The sequence below is a fragment of the Musca vetustissima genome, unplaced genomic scaffold (genome assembly GCF_032173495.1).
Source record: "Musca vetustissima isolate MV318-11 ecotype Yass unplaced genomic scaffold, APGP_CSIRO_Mvet_v1 utg29807, whole genome shotgun sequence".
Taxonomy (NCBI): domain Eukaryota; kingdom Metazoa; phylum Arthropoda; class Insecta; order Diptera; family Muscidae; genus Musca; species Musca vetustissima.
This window is the reverse complement of record NW_026874324.1, coordinates 123,861-145,838: the sequence shown is the minus strand read 5'-3', so window position 1 is coordinate 145,838 and position 21,978 is coordinate 123,861. Positions and strand designations below refer to the sequence as shown.

Here is a 21,978-nt window from a genome sequence, read left to right as displayed (position 1 = left end):
AAAAATAGAAAATATAGGGGCTTTTACAAAAATCTAAAGAATATTAGGTTGGGGAAAAAGAAATCCATAATAAAAATGTCGTTAAAATCGAAGAAATGATCGAAGTAGACCGGCATGTTAGCAGTCGTAACATCGCTCAGGAACTAAAAATCGAACAAAAACTGTTTTAAACCATTTACACAAAGCTGGATTCAAAAATAGCTTCTATGTTTCGGTGCCAAACCAATTAACAGAAAAAATAGAATGGATCGAATTTCCATATGCGAAGCTTTGGCCAAACGTAATGAGATAGACCCATTTCTTAAACGGATGATGACTGAAGATAAGAAATGGATCACATAGGATAACCCTGTTCGAAAACGATCGTGGTCAAAGAGCGGTGAAGCACATCAAATCGTATATTCCGAAGCATGTTAAATAAAGTCCTATAGTTCATATAATGGATTTCTTTTTCCCCAATATAATATATGGAAGCTACATGTGAACCGATTTCCACAGTAGTTCTTTATGTCCAGCTTTTTAGCCCCCAACGTCCACCTTTTTCGAATCAGTATCTGGCAAAACTAGTTTCCATATATATATTCAGGTAATTTTTGCACAATGACCCTGTCCAATTGAAACCAAGCTCTACCCAAGAGACCGACCAATATTTACTTTGGTTCCGCTAAAGACATGTTAGGTAAATTGTACACCCATATATAATTTCGTCGAATTTGTTTATGTATGATACACGAAATTTACACATACAATCTGATTCTGATTCGAGTATTCGGATCCGTAATTATACATTTAATTGGATAAATGAAATCACGAATCATAAAGGATTCCCATCCTTAAACAAATTTGGTTACCTAATTTCCTTATGTGTGAGGAAACAAAGTACTGGTATAATTTTTTGAAAACGCCCACAAATAATTTGTGGCACACTTTTCGGAAGCTCTTTCATGGTTGGGTAAATTTGAAACAACAAACGAGGGTGTTTCCGAATAATAAAGTAATTATTGATAATAACTGTTTATGTTAACCAAATTTAGAGGGCGTTAACAACAAATAAACGCTTTAAATAATTTACCGCAACATATTCAGGAACAATAAAATTCGAAACAGAATTAATATGTTGTACTATTTGTTATCTTTTCAGTTTAAATAAATATTAACCACCAATCAAAGAGGAACAATGATAACGGATTCATCGGAAGTGCTGCCCAAGTTGGAGGGTATCAAATACTACTTCAATGTACAGAAATTTTGTTTTACCGCAATCGGAGTCGACCTGTTCTCCACAAGGCGAACCATCTTCAATGGATTCCTCTTCTGGATACCAAATATTGTGCAATTTATCCTAAGTGAACCCTTGACATTGTACTCGATACAAAATTTGGAAGACATGAATTTGGTGACCGATGCCATGGCTCCCGTTTGGCAGGTGCTTATGGCTAACATGAAAATGGTTTTATTTTTGTGGCATCGACGTGATATTAAAAAATTGGTTAGAGAATTATGGGAATGGAATTTGGAAGGTAATTTTGGCGAGAAGTATTGAAGTGGACTTAGTAAATGATCGGAGATTTCATTACAGCTACTAAGGAGGAACTAAAAATGATTGAAGAAGAAAATCGCAAAGACACCTTGACATCGGGTTCTTTCTATATGACGGTTTTTTCAACGGGTGTATTGGCTTTGGTGGCTCCATTTTTTAAGGCCTTCTATGGATATTTGAAAGGAGAGGATTTTTGGGAAGTTTTGGAAACGCCACTGAAAGGAAGGTAAGGACATTTTTTAAATACAAAACATTAAATCAGCGTGATTGAATTAGTTTTTTCTATAGGAAAGCTTCAATTCAGCCTGGATGAATATGGTTTTCAATAGGAAAACTTCAATTCAGCCTGGCTGAATAAGGTTTTCTATAGGAAAACTTCAATTCAGACTGGCTGAATAAGGTTTTCTATAGGAAAACTTCAATTGAGACTGGCTGAATAAGGTTTTCTATAGGAAAACTTCAATTGAGACTGGCTGAATAAGGTTTTCTATAGGAAAACTTCAATTTAGACTGGCTGAATAACGTTTTCTATAGGAAAAATTCAATTCAGCCTGGCTGAAAAGGTTTTCTATAGGAAAAATTAAATTCAGCCTGGCTGAAAAGGTTTTCTATAGGAAAAATTCAATTCAGCCTGGCTGAAAAGGTTTTCTATAGGAAAAATTCAAGTCAGCCTGGCTGAATAAGGTTTTCTATAGGAAAACTTCAATTTAGCCTGGCTGAATAAGGGTTTCTGTAGGAAAACTTCAATTCAGCCTTGCTAAATAAGATTTTCTATAGGAAAACTTCTATTCAGCATACCTGAATGAGGGTTTCTATAGAAAAACTTAATTGTTTCCTTAATTTTTCTTTTTAGCTATTTCATGGATCCGAAAGAAACCTATTTGGGGTATTTTATTGCCTATATGTGGGCACTGATAGCAATCTATGCGGTGATCAATACAACCCTCGCCGTCGATAGTCTCTTCTCATGGATAGTCCATAATATTGCGGCGCATTTTTGGATACTGAGAGAACGTTTGAAATCAATTGCTGAATCCAATATTGAAGGAATTCATTGTTATGAAACACTGAGGAAATCCATTGGAGAAAGTGTTCGTTATCATCAAAGAATTATAGACATCATCGAAGAGTTCAATGAGGTCTTTATGATGATCGTTTTTGTGAAATTCCTTATCAGCTGCATACAGATTGCCTTTTTGGCTTTTCAATTTGTTCGTGGCGGTGAATTGGCTGGACAAGTTTTTCATACGTTTTTCCTAATGTCCATATCCATGCAAATGATGTTGTACTGTTATGGTGGTCAGAGGATTAAGGATGAGGTAGATCTAACAATCATTAAATTCTGCAACTATTTAATATTGAAATATCGGTTTCAGAGCGCTTCCATTGCCGTGACTATCTACGAACATTTCCATTGGGAAGTGTTGTGTCCTAAATCTAGAAAATTATTACTCTTACCCTTAGCTAGGGCTCAGAAATCTTCTAAACTGACCGGAGTTTTCTTTATTACTGATTTAAGTTTATTTTTATGGGTAGAATTCTGAAAACTTTCTATTGGAATGTAGCATTTTAATTGTGATTCTTCTTTCACAGGTCTACAAAACGGCAGGTTCGTTTATGACCCTAATGATGAGTGTATCGGATGGAGAAAACAAATAATCTTTTGGAATATAAATTAAATTTTTAATCGAATAAATCAAATTAAACATTTTTGTTCAAAGATATGGATATTTTTTTAGAATTTTGAGGAAGAATGAACCGTGTTTCTTAATTTTGAACCGGATATAAAAGGGTGGGGTAGGGATGATATATACCAAGCAACGGCTCTGATTGGCTTTAATATGGCGAAGTCCAGGCTTATCTTGGTCCCTCTTTCATCTCAATTGTGGACACTGACCTCCCCGCGGTGCCTCCTGGGGAGCTATTTACATCATGAAATAGTGAGCTAATATGTGCCGGGTTGAGTTCACCCATAAGAACTATAAAAAAATGGGTTGAGGCGTAAAGTTAGTTGCCCACTCTCGGAAAACCCAACCTACTATGAAAAAGCAAAGAAAAAGAAAACCATACCCCCTAATGTCGACGACCCCCGCAAACGTATAAAGGACCACGACCTGCGTATCTGCACTTGGAATGTGCGCACCTTGTACATAACAGGCGCAGTTTTCGCTTTGGCGGATGTACTCAAGAAGTACAAAGTCCATATTATTGCCAGTAGATGAGCGAATTGCTATGATCCGTATAAAAGCGAATTTCTTCTACATCAGTCTCATTCGCGACAATGCTCCGACCGAAAATAAAGATGAACAAACCAAAGACATATTTTATGAGCGCCTAGAAACAACATGTAATCGCTTCCCTGGCCATGACATTAAAATTCTGCTAGGAGATTTTTATGCAAAAATCGGAAGGGTAAATTCTTTGGGCCCCACCGTCGGAAAATTCAGCCTTCATGAAGAAACATCCGACAATAGCATGAGGTTGATTAACTTCGCGGCAGCAAAAAGCATGGTAGTTAGCAGCACTAGACTCAAGCATCTCGAAATCAAATTGATCATGTTGTGATAGACGGAAGGCATTCATCCAGTGTATTAGACGTTGGGATCGATCCGAATCCGAAACCGATCGATTCGGAGCGAATATCGATTCGGACCACTACCTTGTAGCAGCCAAGGACACGCTCGTCTTAATGATGCAGCAAAGGTGCGATCTAACACAACACGGAAACTCGAAGTAGAAATACTGCAAACACAACTGGTAGCCGAGGCCTACTCCGCTCAACTTACCCACCTGCTTGACTCCCTACAAACTACAGCAAAACCAACTCTTGGGTACCAAAAACCACCACCGATCAAGAGTGTCGTAATTCTACTGATGTGAAAAACACAGCGTATAGGGCAACCCTGCAGACAGTAGCAAGACGTAATGCGATGGAGAATTATCGGGAGAAAAGGAGAGAGGAGAAACGTGTTTTCAGAAAAAGAACAAAGAACAAGAAAAACGTGAGCGTGGTCAAATCGAGATGTACAGGAATCAGAATGAAGTCCGGAAATTTTACCAACTAGTAAAACAGGCACATCCTCCTGTAGAGATGAAGAAGGAAACCTGGTGACAGATACAGACAGCGTGTTGAGGACCTGGAAGGAACATTTTGAAAAGCTTCTGGTATCAAATAGTGGCGGTGAAGAAGATACCCCAGAACCAATAAGAGATGATGGTATGGAGTGTATACCACCTAGCCAAGATGAGGTCATAAAAGCAATTAATCGGCTCAAGAACAATAAAGCAGCAGGAGCCGACGGGTTAACAGCCGAACTATTCAAGACTGGTGGCCAGATGCTGGTCAGGAGCATGCACCAGCTGATTAGTACAATTTGGCTAGAGGAATTATTAAAATTTTGCTAGAGGAATGCATGCCCAATGATTGGAACCTCAGCATCCTGTGTCCCGTGCACAAAAATGAGACAAGACGATATGTGACAACTATAGAGGATTTAGCCTTCTTCCCATCGCGTATAAAGTGCTATCCAGTGTGCTGTGTGAACGATTGATGCCAATGGTCAATGACATTATTGGACCATACCACCTATTCGTTGACTATAAAGCCGCATTCGACAGCCCAATCCGCTCGGAGGTTTTTAAAGCCATGTCTGTGTTCGGCAAAATTAATACGGCTATGAAGGATAACTTTAAGTGGTACAAGGTCAGCAGTTAAAGTCGGAAAGGACCTATCGGAGCCTTTCAATACCGAACGAGGATTCAGACAAGGTGGCTGTTTGTCCTGTGATCTTTTTAACATCCTGCTGAAAAAGGTCATACGAGACGCAAAGCTGAACAGAAATAGCACTCTGTACACCAAACAACACATGTTACTCGCCTACGCCGATGACATCGATATAATGCGTCGAACATTGCGAGCGGTAATAGCCACCTTTGGGTCCGACAGTAAACGGCGAGAAGACCAAGCTGATGGTTTCAACGCGCAAGACGTCCAGTAGACTCGGACCAACTGTGGAACTTGAGAACTATAGCTTCGAATGAAATCAGTTTTGAAATTCGGAGAAGGATTGTGATGGCCAACAGATGCTACTATGGTCTGAGCAAACAACTCAAAAACAAGGCCACCTCCCGTCAGACCAAACTCACACTTTACAAGACGCAGATACTACCCTTGCTATTATATGGATCTGAAGCATGCGCAAACAGATGAGGCAGCTGTTGGGGTGTTTGAAAGAAAAATACTCCGAAAGATCTACGGGCCGATCTGCGTCGACGGTGAATATCGGCGTCGAATGAACCACGAGCTTTACAATTTACTCGCGGACATCGACATAATCAGTCATATTGAGATGCAGCGACTACGATGGCTAGGCCATGTTAAGCGAATGAATGAGAATGCCCCAGCTCAAAAGGCATATAAAAGCGAGCCTACTGATGGTTTCCGTAGAAGGGGAAGGCCACGAATCAGATGGATAGACCAAGTAGAAAACAACATATTGGAACGTGGTCTTTCAAATGGAGGAGATGATCACAAGATCGACGCGGTAGGAAATCTTTTTTAAACTCGGCTTATGGAACAACCGTTCTGTAACAAGCCAGCTAAGTAAGTAACAAAGGCGTGGATTTTTTAAAAGATATTTTTTGGAAGATTGCCAAGTAGAGTTAGCAGTGGTCGATATCTCTGGGGTTGGGAGGTGGAAGTGACAATAATTCGCGTTCCCAACGGAGTATATTGTACGTAATGTCTATAAGTGTTCGATTTATCTTTCCCAACTTCTGTAACCAGATCAAATTATTTTTTGTTAATGAGCCAACAATTAAAAATCTTCCCAAGTATAGCATTTAAAATAATTTCGAAGTAAATTACAAAATCTAGATATAATTAATATTTATGTGTTCGATGTTGTACTACTACTACTACTCGGTAGCCATATTTAATTTGAACTTACAAATGTGGCAATTAAATACCAAATGACCCATAGAATTCCCAATAAATAAAAAACCAATTGATTTTTTCGTTTATGAAGGCCTTTTTTCATAAGTAGAAAGGAAAAACCCCATATAACAGCATAAAGAACCACTCGTACGCACACAGACACTCACACACTTGCATTAGCACAAATTCAATAATTCGACATTACTGGAATTAATGAGTTTTGAGGTTTTTCTACTATTTTTGTTTATTTTTTTCGATTTACTCGGCATTTATTTTCCAAAAGTGCCTTGGACAGAGTGAATGGTCGGGCCGGACCGTTCATCAAAATGTATTACAACGTTTCATATTTAGTTGGAGCATAGATCGAATAAATGACGGACGACGATTGACCGTCTATTCGATTGGTCGACTTTAATTTGACATTTTGAGTGAACTAAACCGCGAGCGACGCTATGCCGGTCGTATCAAATCAATAAAGAAACGCACTTTTTTATTAATGCGTTCATTCCCTTCTTTGGTTTAGGTTGTGAATAATGATTGTGGCACAGTGGTTAGAACATGAATATTACAAAAGTGGTTTAGGGGTATTTTTGTGTAACATTTTTCAAACATTTTATAACAATATTGCTTACTCAATATTTTTTGTTGGATAAATTCTTTTAAAGGTGTAAATATAATCCCGTAAGCCTAGGCAGTTTTTGCGTAAATAAGGTCTCTCTAGCAGAGAAGCCATAGTGAATCTATACGAGAATATAAGAATTTGTTGCGATATTTGGAAGATAAGAATTTATTGCCTCAGATGTGGTCAGTTCAGCCAAGAAGTAATATGACATGCACAAGGTTTCAGACGTCGCCAGATTGTACATTTTGCGGAGCAAACCGAAAAAGGTCGATATTTCGGAGAATTTTTCTCTCAAATACTCCAACAGCTGCTTCATCTTCTTGCGCAATTATCCATGTTTCAGTTCGATACAACATCACTGGTAGTATGAGCGTTTTGTAGATTGTGAGCTTGGTCTGGTGACCAAGATGTTATTAATTTTGTTTATGGCGGTACCGAGGTATATAAAATATACCTCGAAGTTGTAGTTTTCAAGTTTCACAGTTGGTCCGAGTCTATTTGAGTATTGCGCGTTGATACCATCAGCTTGGTCTTCTCGTCATTTAATGCCAGTCCCACATTGGTTGACTCTTTCTCAATTCGTTCAAAGGTGCCAGTTACCGCTCGCAATATTCGACCCTTTATGTCGATGTTGTCGGCTTAGGCTTTTTGGTGTACAAAGTGGTATTTCTGGTATTTGCACTTCGTATGACCTTTTCCATCGGCTTTGTAGTCGACGAATAGGAGGAATTTGTCGATATATTTTTCGTGTGTGTTTCCAGGATTTGGAGCAATGTGAAAGTATGGTCTATAGTGGATTTGCAGGTCCGTTCTGTGCTACAGAAGCAGTCATCCGAATCATCTCCTAGATGATCGGCATCCAAAGCCCAGGCATGTAAGGAAGGATCGTCAAGGGAGAGAGGCCTAAAGGTACAAGAGACCGTGCAGATCAACAGGGTTCATTTTAGTCGCACTAATGCAGTTGAGGAGAACATCCACTACTGATATCAGCAGAAATACAGCAGCTACCGAGACACTGCACTGCAATATAAATTCTAAGCAGATGTGATCTACAATTAAGAGTCTATCTGATTCCAAAAAAAAATAAATAAATAAAATAAAAATCTTACAAAAAATTACAATTCTGCTACCAATTTATTGAGCAAACATCTTCGCAGAACAGACTTTCAAACCCTATCATTCACATCCAGCGAGGTAGAAGCAATTTTCTCAAAATCCAAGCCATACAAAGCCCTTGGTCCCGATAACATTTTCATGTTCTTGTCAAAGATGCTTGGTGCAATATGGCTGGGTTATCTGAAAAAATTCTCGAGTTATCGATGTCATAGTTGGCAATTCGGAAAGTTTGGAAAGTTGCCCGAATTATGCCAATTATAAACTCAGATAACCCTAGTAGAGAATTCTACCGACCGACTCACTTCTTTCACCAGTAGCCAAGATTTTAGAGTCTCTATTGCTTCCGTCCCTGAAACAGAATTTCGATCTAGCTACCCAGCAACATGGTTTCAGTGAAACATATGGCATAACAACGGCTTTGCAAGAAAATACTTCCAAGGTTGCGAATCTCCTCAATCAACGAGGACCACCTGAACGGGCCATTGTGTCAACCTTAGATCTGTCCAAGGCGTTTCATACGGTTGATCATTCCGAAATAACAAATTGCATCCTTCCGAGTGATATCAAGCGTTGGCTTGCCAACTACCTTAATGGGCTGCAAGACTTCGTTGAGTTCCGTGGCTCAAAAATATTGCATATCTTGCCAAACTCCCCGTTCCTCCACCAGATGTTTCACTGGTGTCGTACACCAATGACTGCAACAGTTGTAAAGGTACAAGTGTGAACCTCTACATCAAAAGGCTTATCAAGCAGGATTGAATCGCATTCACATTAATGCAGTTGAGGAAGCAATGGTCTACAGCATTAAGTTTCCCACTAAAGCTTTAAACTGTGAATTTTGTAAACGTAAAACCTCTCTTCACTCCAGTCACTTCAAAACTAATTTTCTGTGACGAACTCTACCCTCGTCAGCATATCCCAGCAATCGACACTTTAACGATACTGCTGAATAGTTATTTCGTTTCAAAACACTGTATCAACTTGGTCATTGCCTTCATTTGTGCCGAACACAAACAGATGATAAATATGGTCATGGGGTCGTTTAAGCCATGCCACCGTGTGTGAATGTGTGGATAAAGTACACAAGCGCAATGCATGTAAGTAAGTACGTGCTGATGAAGTATGGGTCGGTATGGTCACACACAAACGTCAAAGACACATCAAACCGACTAACAAACTGCCATGGATTTATGGTCAACGTAGAACGAATTGTCCAAATATTTGGTCAGTGACTTTTGGTCAATGATTTTTTGTTTTTAGTTGTTGGCCCGTTTAGGTCCATGATTTTGTTGTTGTATACACAAAAGAATTTTCAATCTGCAAGCCAGCGATAATCATCTAAGAAACAGTTATACCGGCCGAGCAAAAAAATATTCTTCATAATGACAACAACATTTTTTGGCAAGCAATTCGATATGAATTGTTTTTCGCAAATTTTGCATCATTTTCCAAAAATAAATATTTTCATGTTAATTAGCACCAAAAAATCGGAGTTAGCCAAGCGGAGGGGGTACACCGCGTACAGTTAAATTTAATTATAAAAAATAAAAATTTAATTACTTTAAGAAAAATTCTTAAACATACGTTTTTGGCTTTACAGTTTTATTGCTAATTGACACAGCCAGTCAGACCGTTGTTTCTTGATAAATAAAGTTTGTTGCTTAAGTCTTTTGTTTTGTTTTATTTTTTCTACACATTTCTTGGTTGTTTCATAATTTATCGACCGCCACACAGAACAGCAGCTGTTTCATGACAAAGTGCAAAAATCTATGTTTTACACAATTCTAATGAATTTTCCTGTTATTTTCTATGCCGAACATACACATTTATGTTAGGTGTATTTCTGCGACCAAATGTTTGTAGTTTTTGTTGTAGAAATATAATTATGTTGAGATTTTTGGGTCATTGTTTATATTTGTAGTTTAAAATGTAGTTCTTATCTTGATTACATCTGGAGTTTGGGTTTATTTCTATGATAATGATCAGAAAAATATTAAATCAACCTGAATTTACTATCAGTCAGGTGTTGTTAACAACATAGAGTTTAGTAGTAATGCAATCGAATTTTCTAATGGTTCTTGGACTACAAAAGGAATACAAACAAGTGAAAAAGCGTTAAGTTCGGCCGGGCCGAACTTTGGATACCCTCCCCCATAGATATACTGACAGGTACTAGAAATTAAAATATAGGGAACATACCAAAAAGTGGACCTATAACGACATTTCTAAGAACGGATTATGTAAACCATAATGTTAACCATAATACAAATTTCAGAATTTTTTAATCGATAATTACACGGTGAAAATGTGCCTCATCGAAATATTGGTTCTAGACCCCATGTTTCTCTGGTCCAAATCCGTTTCCGAAAATTTAGATTTCATTCAAACTTTGCCCATCTTATTATTTCTTCCAAACTTAGTTCAAATTCGAAGATGGGGAATATCGGTCCACTCCTTCTGGAACCTCCCACACAGGGGCTAGGTCTAAATGCGGATATAGTTCATTATCGAACCTCCTCAGGTGAAATGAGTCTCAGAACCAAACTCAAAACGCGGAACAAATCAGAGTACTATTTTAATACAAAAAGGGGGTTATATGGGGACTACCCCAAAAAGGCGGCGAATATTAATAATTTTTGGTAGGGAGATTTGTTACCATATGCCAAATTGCAGCAAATGCGTTTGAAATACGCGCTCAAGAACCCCAAAATACCGAAAATTGGGGCTACCCTTATATAGGGGCTATCCGAAATAATGGACCTATCGGTAGTACAAAATGAAAAAACAATCGCTGTTGCAAACATACATTTGCTGTGAAAAATTGTCATTTTGGGGGGGTCCGGGCCTCCCCCCTGCGTTCGTCCCTGCTCCATACTATGGTGGAGGGTATAAAAACTACGGAATAGTTTAGAGTGTACATTAATCCTCATCAAATTGCATATCGGGGGCAGCACAATCGCTTCCGCTCGATACATACCTCGTTATTCAATCGACGTCGATATTCATGGTCGACGCAGATCGGCCCATAGATTTTTCGGATAATTTTTCTTTTAAACATTCAGATCCATACAAAACACGAACAGTATTATCGTCTTATAGAGTTTGGTGTGGTCAGAGGTGGTCTTGTATCTAAACTGCTTAGATAGACCAAGGGACAATACTATTCGTCTCCGAATTTCAATGCTGATGTCAGTAGTTTGATTTATAGCGGTACCGCACCATCAGCTTGGTCTTCTCTCCAATTTCTGCAGACCCATTTTATTAGACACCTTCTCAATTATCATCACGTCGATGTAATCGACGAAGTCGAGTAACATATGCTGGTGTACGTGTTGTCATTTAAATTTGGCTTTCCATCTCGTATGACTTTTTCCGGGAGATATTGATTATCATACCCAGTGTTGCCAAAATGTTGTTGATAAAAATGCTAGAAAGTGTTAAAAAATTTAAAAAGTACCAAATAAATGTGCTAAAAATTTTATAAGAGAAATTAGAAATTCGAATTGGCCGTTATTTGATGTTTTAGAATCTCTTTAGGTAAAAATGTGCCTACCAAAAATTATAAATGTGGGTATATTTTTAGGTGAGGAACCAGAGAACGGAATTTTGGGAACGTCGGGCTCATATTCTATCAAATTGACTATAATTTTAATGTTTTGATTTTAATTGTGTGTCAAATGTGTCTCACTAAAACGTATTAATGCCTGTCACACACGCAAAATTGTCAAGGTGAAGGTTTGCACATAGTCCTCTTATTAATGTACTGCTCTATCTTCTTAATTTTAAAGGTTTTAGATGCATTCTCTGGGTTCTTTTAAGGTAGGATATATTTATGCGGACAATTTTCTACATTGATCTATGTTTGGACATAGCCCTCATATAAAGGATCCTTCCTATTTGTGTCCTTTTAAGGTTTGTAAACTTTTCCCGCCGAAGTGGCTGTAATTTAAAAATTGGCATTCCGATGAATAAGAAACTCCTAAAAGTTTCCGATTTAAGTTCATGATTTTTACATCACTCCCATACAAAGTCCCTCATAATTTGAATTTTCGTTTTACCAAAAAACAACCTACTAGCAGGCGATGCTATAGTAACCATATGAAGTACCCCACCATTTTTCGAGAACATTTTATTACACTCCACATGGTACATGGTATAAAAATTGATCGGCCGAATTTTAAGACTATTTTTATTTGTTTACAGATTTACTGGCACTTTCTACCATTAAAAAATCAAACTCATAGCGTGAAGCATAGGGACATTTTAATACATCAAGCTAAATGTAGCACTAAGAATGCTAAATTGGTAACACTGGTCATACCCCTGCGATTTGAACGGTTGATTTTGTGCCTGCTAAAGTTATCCTGCAGACAATGCTCTAAACATCCTTGAGCGGAAAGAGAAATCGAATATTTTTTCGGCAGATGACTGTATTGATAGAATTCTCGTAAAGTATTGTTTGGTGCATTCAGTTGTGAGTTACAGGGTGTTAAAAATGAAAGTGAACAAAGAGAAAATTCGGTATATTTTACAGTTTTTCTTTGACAAAGGCGAAAATGCAAGCCAAGCGGCTAAAATTGTGAACTGTGTTTATAGTGTAACAGCCAATTATGTGCCATTTTGGTTTCTAGATTCCGTTTAGGAATTTTTGATGATAAAGATGTACCTCGCACAGGTAGGCCGGTCGTCGAAAATGTCGATCAAATCGGAGAAATGATCCAATTTGACAGGCATGCAGTCGTAACATCGCCCAGGAGCAAAAATAATAAAATATAATAAAATAAAAATAATGGATTTTTTTCCCAAAACTAATAATTCAGAGTGTAGGTTCTCTTTTGACAGTTCAATGTGGTTCTGCTTTTAATATTGCCACCATATAGCAGTACAACACCATGTTGGATATAATTTTACATTATGGGTTATTGGCAGAAAATAGTCAATATAGTCCATGTTTTGACATAATTCTGATAAAAAACTCCCCATTTTTCAATTTGGTTCTTTTATACAGAGACTGTAACCGACGTGGTAGTAATTTGGCATTCTTTGTAGAAAAATATCAACAAACGTTCACGTTTTGATTGTAATTTCGCATTCCGGGTTTTTGGGGGGTAAAAACATATTTGCTGAAAATTTTAGTTCATGTTTTGAAATTGCCTCCAAAAATAGCTTCCGCTCAATTTTATATATTTTGGAAAGTATGATTTCCTACTAAAGTAACAGACCTAACCTATATAGTTAGTCTGGTCTAGTGGAAGTGATGCAAATGTGGTAAAGGTTGGTAATGTGGTATAGTCACTTTTTTTGTAAACTGAAAATTTTAGAATAACTGAAACATGTTCTATAGTTTGCTGTTCTCAAAAAAATAAGATAGCAATGACCTGTTTAATTTATTTAAATCACGTTGAGAATCAGTACCAAAAATAAAATTTTTCATGAAATGTACTTTTTTTCGGTTGAAGTTTAAAAATAATTTTTTGTTTTACGGATGTACTTTAATCGTTATTACTAAAGCATTAAAATAATCAGTATAAACTAAAAATCAAATAATATGCGCGATTGCACCACATAATCACCAATTTGGAAAAAAACTAGACATTTCTTCAGTAAACACAAGTGTAGGTAATGTGGTATACCTTGGTTCTGCATGAAAAAAGGCCAGCACTAGACAAAATCTCATTACTATGTGAAACATTTGTACTCTACGAGAGTCTACCATGAATCACAAGGATGAAAAACAAAGGCTATGAGTTTTAACAACTTCTCCATACAAAAATTAAATATTGACATGTGTAGACATTATTATATAATAAAAATTTAAGTTCCACTCAACGTATCCGTTAAAAATCTTAACAGACATAAATCTCGAGCTAATTCGCATTCATTAAAAACAATAAATTATATAAGATTTCAATTGGAAGTGAAAATTATACTATACCACATTAACATCATGTGGTATACCACATTACCTGCACTTTTTTTAAATCACTTTTTATGGGATTTCAAATATTTTCTCAAATATCTCTTAAATTGTTAGAATAATATTATTTTCAAATTGATACGTGGAAAGACAACACATGTAGCATGTTAAGTGCAAAATTTCAATTTAATCGGATAAAAAATAAAAATTTGGCAATCTAAAAACAAATGGGTATATCACATTTGCATCACCTCCTATATCCAGCTGCAAAGTGGACTTGAAAGTCAAACAAGAAAACAATTTTTGCTGTGAATTGCTTTCGCGCATAAGATTCCAATGCCTGGTATCTGATTACATCGAACAGCTACACTGTATCTTATGTGTTTGACCACTTAGGCCCCACAAATGATCGCAGTATCGATGTATCAAAAAAAAAAAAAAAAAAAAAAAATCCAAAAAGGATTATTTATTTCACACAAAAATTATAACGATTCAAAATAGGCGTTTCGAGAAAAATCTTTAAAGATTAGAAAAGCGCTGTCAGTCTCCCGGATATTTTTATTTTTTCGCTTTATATCATGTAATCTGAAAAAACTACACGAAATTAAGGTGCCCCTCAATACAACGTGGTCGCCAACAAAAAATTAACCACGACATAGCTCAAAAACTTGACCAAATTTGTCCTTCTGGATTCTTAATATACTCGACGAGGGCTTTTATACGAAAATTAAATTTACCCCTAAAATTCTGTTGCATAGTTCTATAGAGTTTATGTTAACATTTTAAAAAAATTAAATTAAAAATCATTGGTACTCCCCATCAAACTACTCACACAAATTCCCACGTGCACTTTCAAGTAATATTCCAATTCAAATGCTATTGCAAGTGGTACTTACCACCCATCATAATAACTTTATACAAAATATCAATTAAAATATTTGACAGTAATGATGTGGAGGTATGCTATGAAAAAAACTTGGTGTTAATTAAAATAACACCCGAAGTAAATTGTGCAACATTTGGGGCAAAAACACTGCACATGGATAATACAATTCGAGCAAATGGTTATTGTACTACATCGTATTAACTTATATCCATGACATTATATGTGTTAATATGTGAATGATTTGTATGGCAATTCCATGTCAATTGAAATGTGAACAAAAAAAAATAACGAAAAACATGCAAAGAGCAAAGAAACATAAACAAGTATGTTTCTTAAGTCTTTTGTTTTGGGTCATTCAATCGTCAACTACATACCCCCAAGAAATCACAGCCAGCAAGCACCTCAAACATAAAACATGTTTTTTTGCACATCACTGCTGTCGTTGTTATTAACATTAACATTGTTGTTATTGCTGCCACCGGTATTCGTGTGATTATTGTTATTGTTTATATTATTATTTAATCATTCATTTTGATTAACAATATGATTTCTTGTTATGTCACCTATGTTGGAGCTCAAAACAACAACAACAATAAAGAAGAATGAGCAGCAGCAACAACAGATGCTAATAACAAGAAGCCTATGCTACCATGCGGCATGTGAACCTGTAACTGTGAAAAGATCAAACCAAGCATTAATGCGACCATCGAACCACAACGATGCGTAATATGTCACCTCAAACCTTGTCTATAACAGCAAACGCTGCAAACAAGTTGTAATCTAAATGTTTGTTTACCAGTCCACACTCTGTGTTCGAAATCACACACAATTAGTTCCAAGCAGCTACACTTTACACTTGAACCATTTGCCATGGATGGATAAAGTGGTCGACCATATCCATGGCATAACAAATTGTGAGAGAGGGATGGGGGGTTTAGAAAAGTTGCTAACCTGTAGCTCCATATCGAGTTTAATCAATTTTCTTCTTCTTTTTTGAAATGACATAGACATCTTTCTCGCCATCAAAACAAACAGCACACACGTACGCACACACATGATGTTCCCTGGTAGCGAACGCCACACGTTATGAGACCGTGACTTGAAAGTCCAGACCATTTTTTTCATGTTTTGATATTCACTTATTTTCCTCCACCCGGTAATACTTCGTAACATTGAATTGTGGCTTGAATTTCATGATTCACTGTCACATGGAGGAAAAAGACTTTCTGCTACTTGTTGTTGTCGTCTTTATTGTGGTCGTTGTTGTTGCTGTTGTTGTCGTGAAAATTACTTCATTAAATTTTACGCACGAGTTTGTCGTCACATTTGCCGTCCGTCTAAATGTTGTTGTATGACAACTTTGCAAGATTGATGATGACGACAACGTAGATGATGATGCTGATGATTTTGTTATACAATGATCCGCATTTCTCACTGCTCAGTAAGTGGCTGCAGGATGCTGTTCGAGCTATATTTAATGTGGGTATTTACATAGCTGCGGGATGCTAATGAACAAAGCACGTTACTTTATATCCAGCAATTATACACCACACTTCACACAGATTTAAACGTGGGCCGCTGAACCTTATGGTTTGGAATAGGAATGATTTTGGCAATATATTCGTAGACTCCGTACTAATCCCCAGATAATTATACCATCAAAATGGACTAATATAAATATTATTTATAAGTGATCTTTTGTATCCCGAATTTGGGAAATCAAAGTTAAATCTTTTTTATGGAAGTTGCCAAGTACAAAATCATGCCGTCGTCAACATCAAAAACACTCAATGTGTGGCGGAACAAAACATCTGGCCGAAAACAAACAGTTTCCTGTAATTTTGTTGTTCCGAAAATTGAAGAGCCTTAAGAAAGGCCGACAATTGCGAATTAAAACCTTTGAAAAAATATTTTTGGAAAATCGCCGATTTTTGACCAAAAACCAAGTTAAAAAATAAGGAAGATCTTCGCCGATTGGCTTTATCCTAGTTCATACGATAGTGTAATCCGGGCAAAATGGAGATATGTCTTTTCACTAGAAAGACAAAAATAGGTCACTACGAAGAGCCCATCTTCCAAAACAAAATGATAACCATATCGAACAAAGTTAAGTATCTGTGAGTAATTCTAGAAAAGAAATGGATAGACCGCATACTGCAACGGATGCTGGTCTTTCTGTAGAAGGGTCCTAGGCTCTAAACATACTCGTCTGTTGTCTGGTGGACAGCAATGGATAGAAAATGTAACGTAAAAGCGTTGCAGCAAGTTCAAAGAACGTGTTGCCTAGGTATATGTGGGGGAATATCTAGGGCATTGGAGACAATATTATATATATATATATATATAATGGACGAGTGGATAGACACCGAACACAACATATCGCACAAAAACATATTACAGGCAACTACTGAGTCAACAGTCATTACCTTTGATTCAGACTGCATAACTGAAACGAGAGTAGTAACACGGTGCGAAACTATAATACCAGATAGAGAACAATGGAATAGTGGAACACTAGTTCAGATGCAGCCTGGTAACAGTTGCTGGAAAGTGATTTTTTATCGAAGAACCGGGTACCGAAATTTCTCTTCTCCTTACAGATCACAGCACGGTCCTAAAGGCGGAGGTTCAAGTCATAACAGAGAGTCTTAACTGGTTAAATTCAAACGTAGGACCAAATAAAAAAATTGCTGATAGCCAACAAGCTATAAAGGCAATATCTTCCAAAACAGTTAAATCCAAAACTGTACTGGAATGTATAAATACCATTAATGATTTCTTACAACAAGGACCTGTACGAATTATATTGGCACCGAGTCACCAAGGAATTATAGGCAGCAAGATAGCAAATCAACTAGCTAGGAGTGCTACTGCACTACCCACAATAGATGTGAATACCGCCAAACCCTTTAGCGAAATATGCCAAGAAATGAGGAAATGGGCGGATGAGAACCACAAACCCCTTTGGGAAAATGAGGGGACAGGAAAAATCACCAAAATCTTTTGAGGTTACCCAAGTGAAGACAAAACTAAGCAAATCCTAACGCTAAACAAAAAAGAAATAAGCCGACTGACGGGTATTCTGACGGGACACCTCAGCCTGAAGGCACATCTACTCAAGATTGGATGCGAAGGTAGTAGCATGTGCAGAGCGTGTGGGGAAGACAGTGAAACGCTGGAACATTTCCTGTGCCATTGCCCAGCATTTACATGCCTTCGGAAACAATTCTTTTGAAATGACACTCTTCACGGACTAACCGATCTGAGGGAATGTGAATGGAGAAGACTGAAGAAGTTCACAAAAAACACGGAACTCCTAGATTCGTTGGGGAATCAAACCCAACCGTTTAAAATTTTAACTTTCACTAATTCCAACTTTCTCCGCATTTCTCGAGCGCACAACATGCCTCAATTGGCTTATGTGTATGTCCTTCTAATTCTGGACATGTGGTGGTATTATCCAGCGATAACAGAAGGGCTTCTCAATTTTTTATCGCGTTCTCGAAACAGTGTTTTTACAAATGGCGGGTATGATAACTCAAAAACTAACATTCTAATCCGTTCCAAATTTTAATTTATGTACGTACATAGCTATCGTATGAACCAGAATAAATACTATCGGTATAGATCTTCGTTATTTTATAACTTGGTTTGTGGTCAAAAATATGGTATTTTCCCAAAAATTAAATTTCATAGGTACGGCATTTTGTTGATTTTTGTGCAAATTTAAAATCCATGTTCATACCAGAGCCTTATGAACTTAATGAAGGTTTGAAAAAATATTACGATTTTCAAAGTTTTGATCAAATCAGACATCGCATTATCATGGATTAACAAATGTTGAAAACGTTGACTTTTTTGGGTAGGTACCAGAAGGAGTTGACTAACAGGTTCCATATTCAAGCTTGATCTATGTAAGGTAAATTTATTACCGTTCGCTTCATATGATATTTACAAGTTTTCAAAATGTTGACCATTTATGGGGGAGGTATTAGAAGGAATGGACCGATGATTCCCACCCCCCAACAATATACAGATATGGTTAAAATATTACGATCCGCTAAAATCCCTCGTTTTCGACGGCGGGAGTAGGTTTCTGGCATAAAAATTAAAAAATTGTGACTTTTTGGAAAATCGGCTCTTTTCAAAGTTATAAATAAGGAAGATCTTCTTCCTAGATATATTTTATTCGATTCTGGATCAGTCTCAGCTTGACTTACTTTCTACATGTTGTCATCACTTAAAAACCAAAAAAAAAATTATAGTTGATTATTGGATAAATATATCTTCAAAAGTAATAGAGGCAATTCGCAGTCTGTACATTGATTACAAATTATAATGGACAAACAGACGGACACACATAGCTAAATAGATTTAGATAGTTAGGTGGGTATAGGGCCTACAAAGTTTTAAAAAATTTAAATCATCCACAAGACAGTTGTCCAAAATACACTCTGACATAAAGTGTGGTAGAAAATTCCTTATGGGGATGAAAGCCCTTGGTGACTATGTATATTAAAAACCCAGAACGACAAATTCACTAGGGACCAAGTTTTTGTGTTATGGCATGAATACCTTTTTGCTAGTAACTGTGAAAGAAAAATCGTTGTACCTTTGTTAGCAGCAATTAAAGATTTAAGATGATAATACACTGCGTATCATAACTATAGACGCACCCTTAATTCAATTGGTATGTTAGTTGACAAATAAAATGGACCCATTAAGTTATTGTTCACAATAAAACGATCAAAAACACATATTATTCAACAAAAATAATTAATTTATTCTTTATGATTTCGCCGAATTCTGCACTTTCAAAATTGCTAGTGTTGCATAACTATAGACGCACTTTTACAAAATTAGAAAAATTTATTTTTTATAACTTAAATAAAATAAAATAACTTTTATAAATAATGGATAGGCCCTCCCTTATTTTGAATAAGTTCAAAAATTTTATCCATCACACTCTTGTTCAAAATTATTCGCAAGTCTTCATCGATTGACCGCTATTCATCGAAAATCACTTCTTGGAGGTAAAATACCGTTTGGTATTGGAGGTTTTCTGCATAGACACGATGAGTCAAGATTCCACACATGTTCTCGATCGGATTCTGGTCGGAAATTTTAATATTTTTCGATTTTAACCATACTTGAGAATGACGGCTTTTATGAACTGGTGCGTTGTCCTGCTAAAAAACGAGTCCTTGATTGTTGCTGCTTTTCCAAAATGGCAATAATTTGTCTTCCAAGACTTGAACGTACTCCATTGAATTCATCCGACAACATGGAAATGTCAAATTCCGTGGCTTTAAAATGCTCCCAAAGCCATTAAGGAACCGCCACCGAAATATCGTATTAAGAAATAACGATATTTCGGTAACCGCCACCTTGGGAGCATCTTATAGCCACGGAACGCTTTATTTGACATTTCCATGTTGTCGGATGAATTCAATGGAGTACGTTCAAGTCTTGAAAGACAAATTATTGCCATTTTGGGAAAGCAGCAACAATCAAGGACTCGTTTTTTAGCAGGACAACGCACCAGTTCATAAAAGTCGTCATACTCAAGTATGGTTAAAATCGAAAAATATTAAAATTTCCGACCAGAATCCGATCGAGAACATGTGTGGAATCTTGACTCATCGTGTCTATGCAGAAAACCTCCAATACCAAACGGGTTTTTACCTCCAAGAAGTGATTTTCGATGAATAGCGATCAATCGATGAAGACTTGCGAATAATTTTGAACAACAGTGTGATGGATAAAATTTTTGAACTTATTCAAAATAAGGGAGGCCCTATCCATTATTTATAAAAGTTATTTTATTTTATTTAAGTTATAAAAAATAAATTTTTCTAATTTTGTAAAAGTGCGTCTATAGTTATGCAACACTAGCAATTTTGAAAGTGCAGAATTCGGCGAAATCATAAAGAATAAATTAATTATTTTTGTTGAATAATATGTGTTTTTGATCGTTTTATTGTGAACAATAACTTAATGGGTCCATTTTATTTGTCAACTAACATACCAATTGAATTAAGGGTGCGTCTATAGTTATGATACGCAGTGTATAAATAATCAAAATATAACTAGATCCGGTCTCGAAAAATAAATCCTGTATACGCGCTTGACTCAGGCCTCAATAAAGTTATCGGAGGATATAAAATTTACGTAAATAGAAAACATCCTATTCCCTATATATGTTATGATATTATTATCCTTCGAGATCTCACAAATGGAAACATCCATATCACAAATTTGCAGGCCATTTTCCAGAAAAATTAGTTGCAACAGTTTATTTATGACTTGTTCGTGAACATAAACTGTCGTCCATTTTGGTGATCTTCATCTTCAAGTGCGGTGTGCTACTTGCCAAACAGCACTTGCAGCTATTGAATAATTTCTGGGAAACCTGTTCTGGTAACGTAACGCACTACAGGCCAAAAGCAAAAAAAAAAAAAAAACAAAAAACATTAACCAGAAGATGGATGGATGACATCAGTCTGTAGCAATAATCGTATTTTCCTGGTAATATTTTTTGTTCGCGTAAAAATTAATGCAATCACTTTATACGGTATTTGGCTATATATTCCCAACAAGGCTATGTGATGGCAGATTCTTAAGTGAAACTTGGAGCAAAGAAAAAAAAAGAAACAATATGGAAGAAAATTAAACTATCTTTCATTGTGAAATGCGGAAATAATATGAAGATGCGCGTACACTGAAAGAAAAGTTATGGACAGACATTGACAACCATTATGTTAAGGAAAGTGATGTTTATAAAAACAGTCTAAAAGATAAACATAAATGATGGGTCCAGCTTGTTAGGTTTTCAAAATTCCAAAAAACCCCTTTACGCTTGATGTGTCCCCTTTTGCTGTAGAAATGTAATTAAAAACTTTTCAAAAACATTCCTAATCTTCACTTTAAGCCATTCGAGGTTTTTGCATATAATTCGCTG

At 36.6% G+C, this 21,978-nt stretch overlaps 1 protein-coding gene across 1 annotated transcript; it reads left to right on the top strand.

The window, feature by feature from the left end:
- The first annotated feature begins 1,177 nt into the window (after positions 1–1,177).
- Positions 1,178–3,199, top strand: LOC133332601 (odorant receptor 45a-like). The gene is made up of 5 exons (XM_061540987.1): positions 1,178–1,520; positions 1,580–1,766; positions 2,394–2,859; positions 2,917–3,072; positions 3,134–3,199. Exons 1-5 carry the CDS (start codon positions 1,178–1,180, stop codon positions 3,197–3,199), a joined length of 1,218 nt encoding a protein of 405 aa, XP_061396971.1.
- Positions 3,200–21,978: the final 18,779 nt, after the last annotated feature.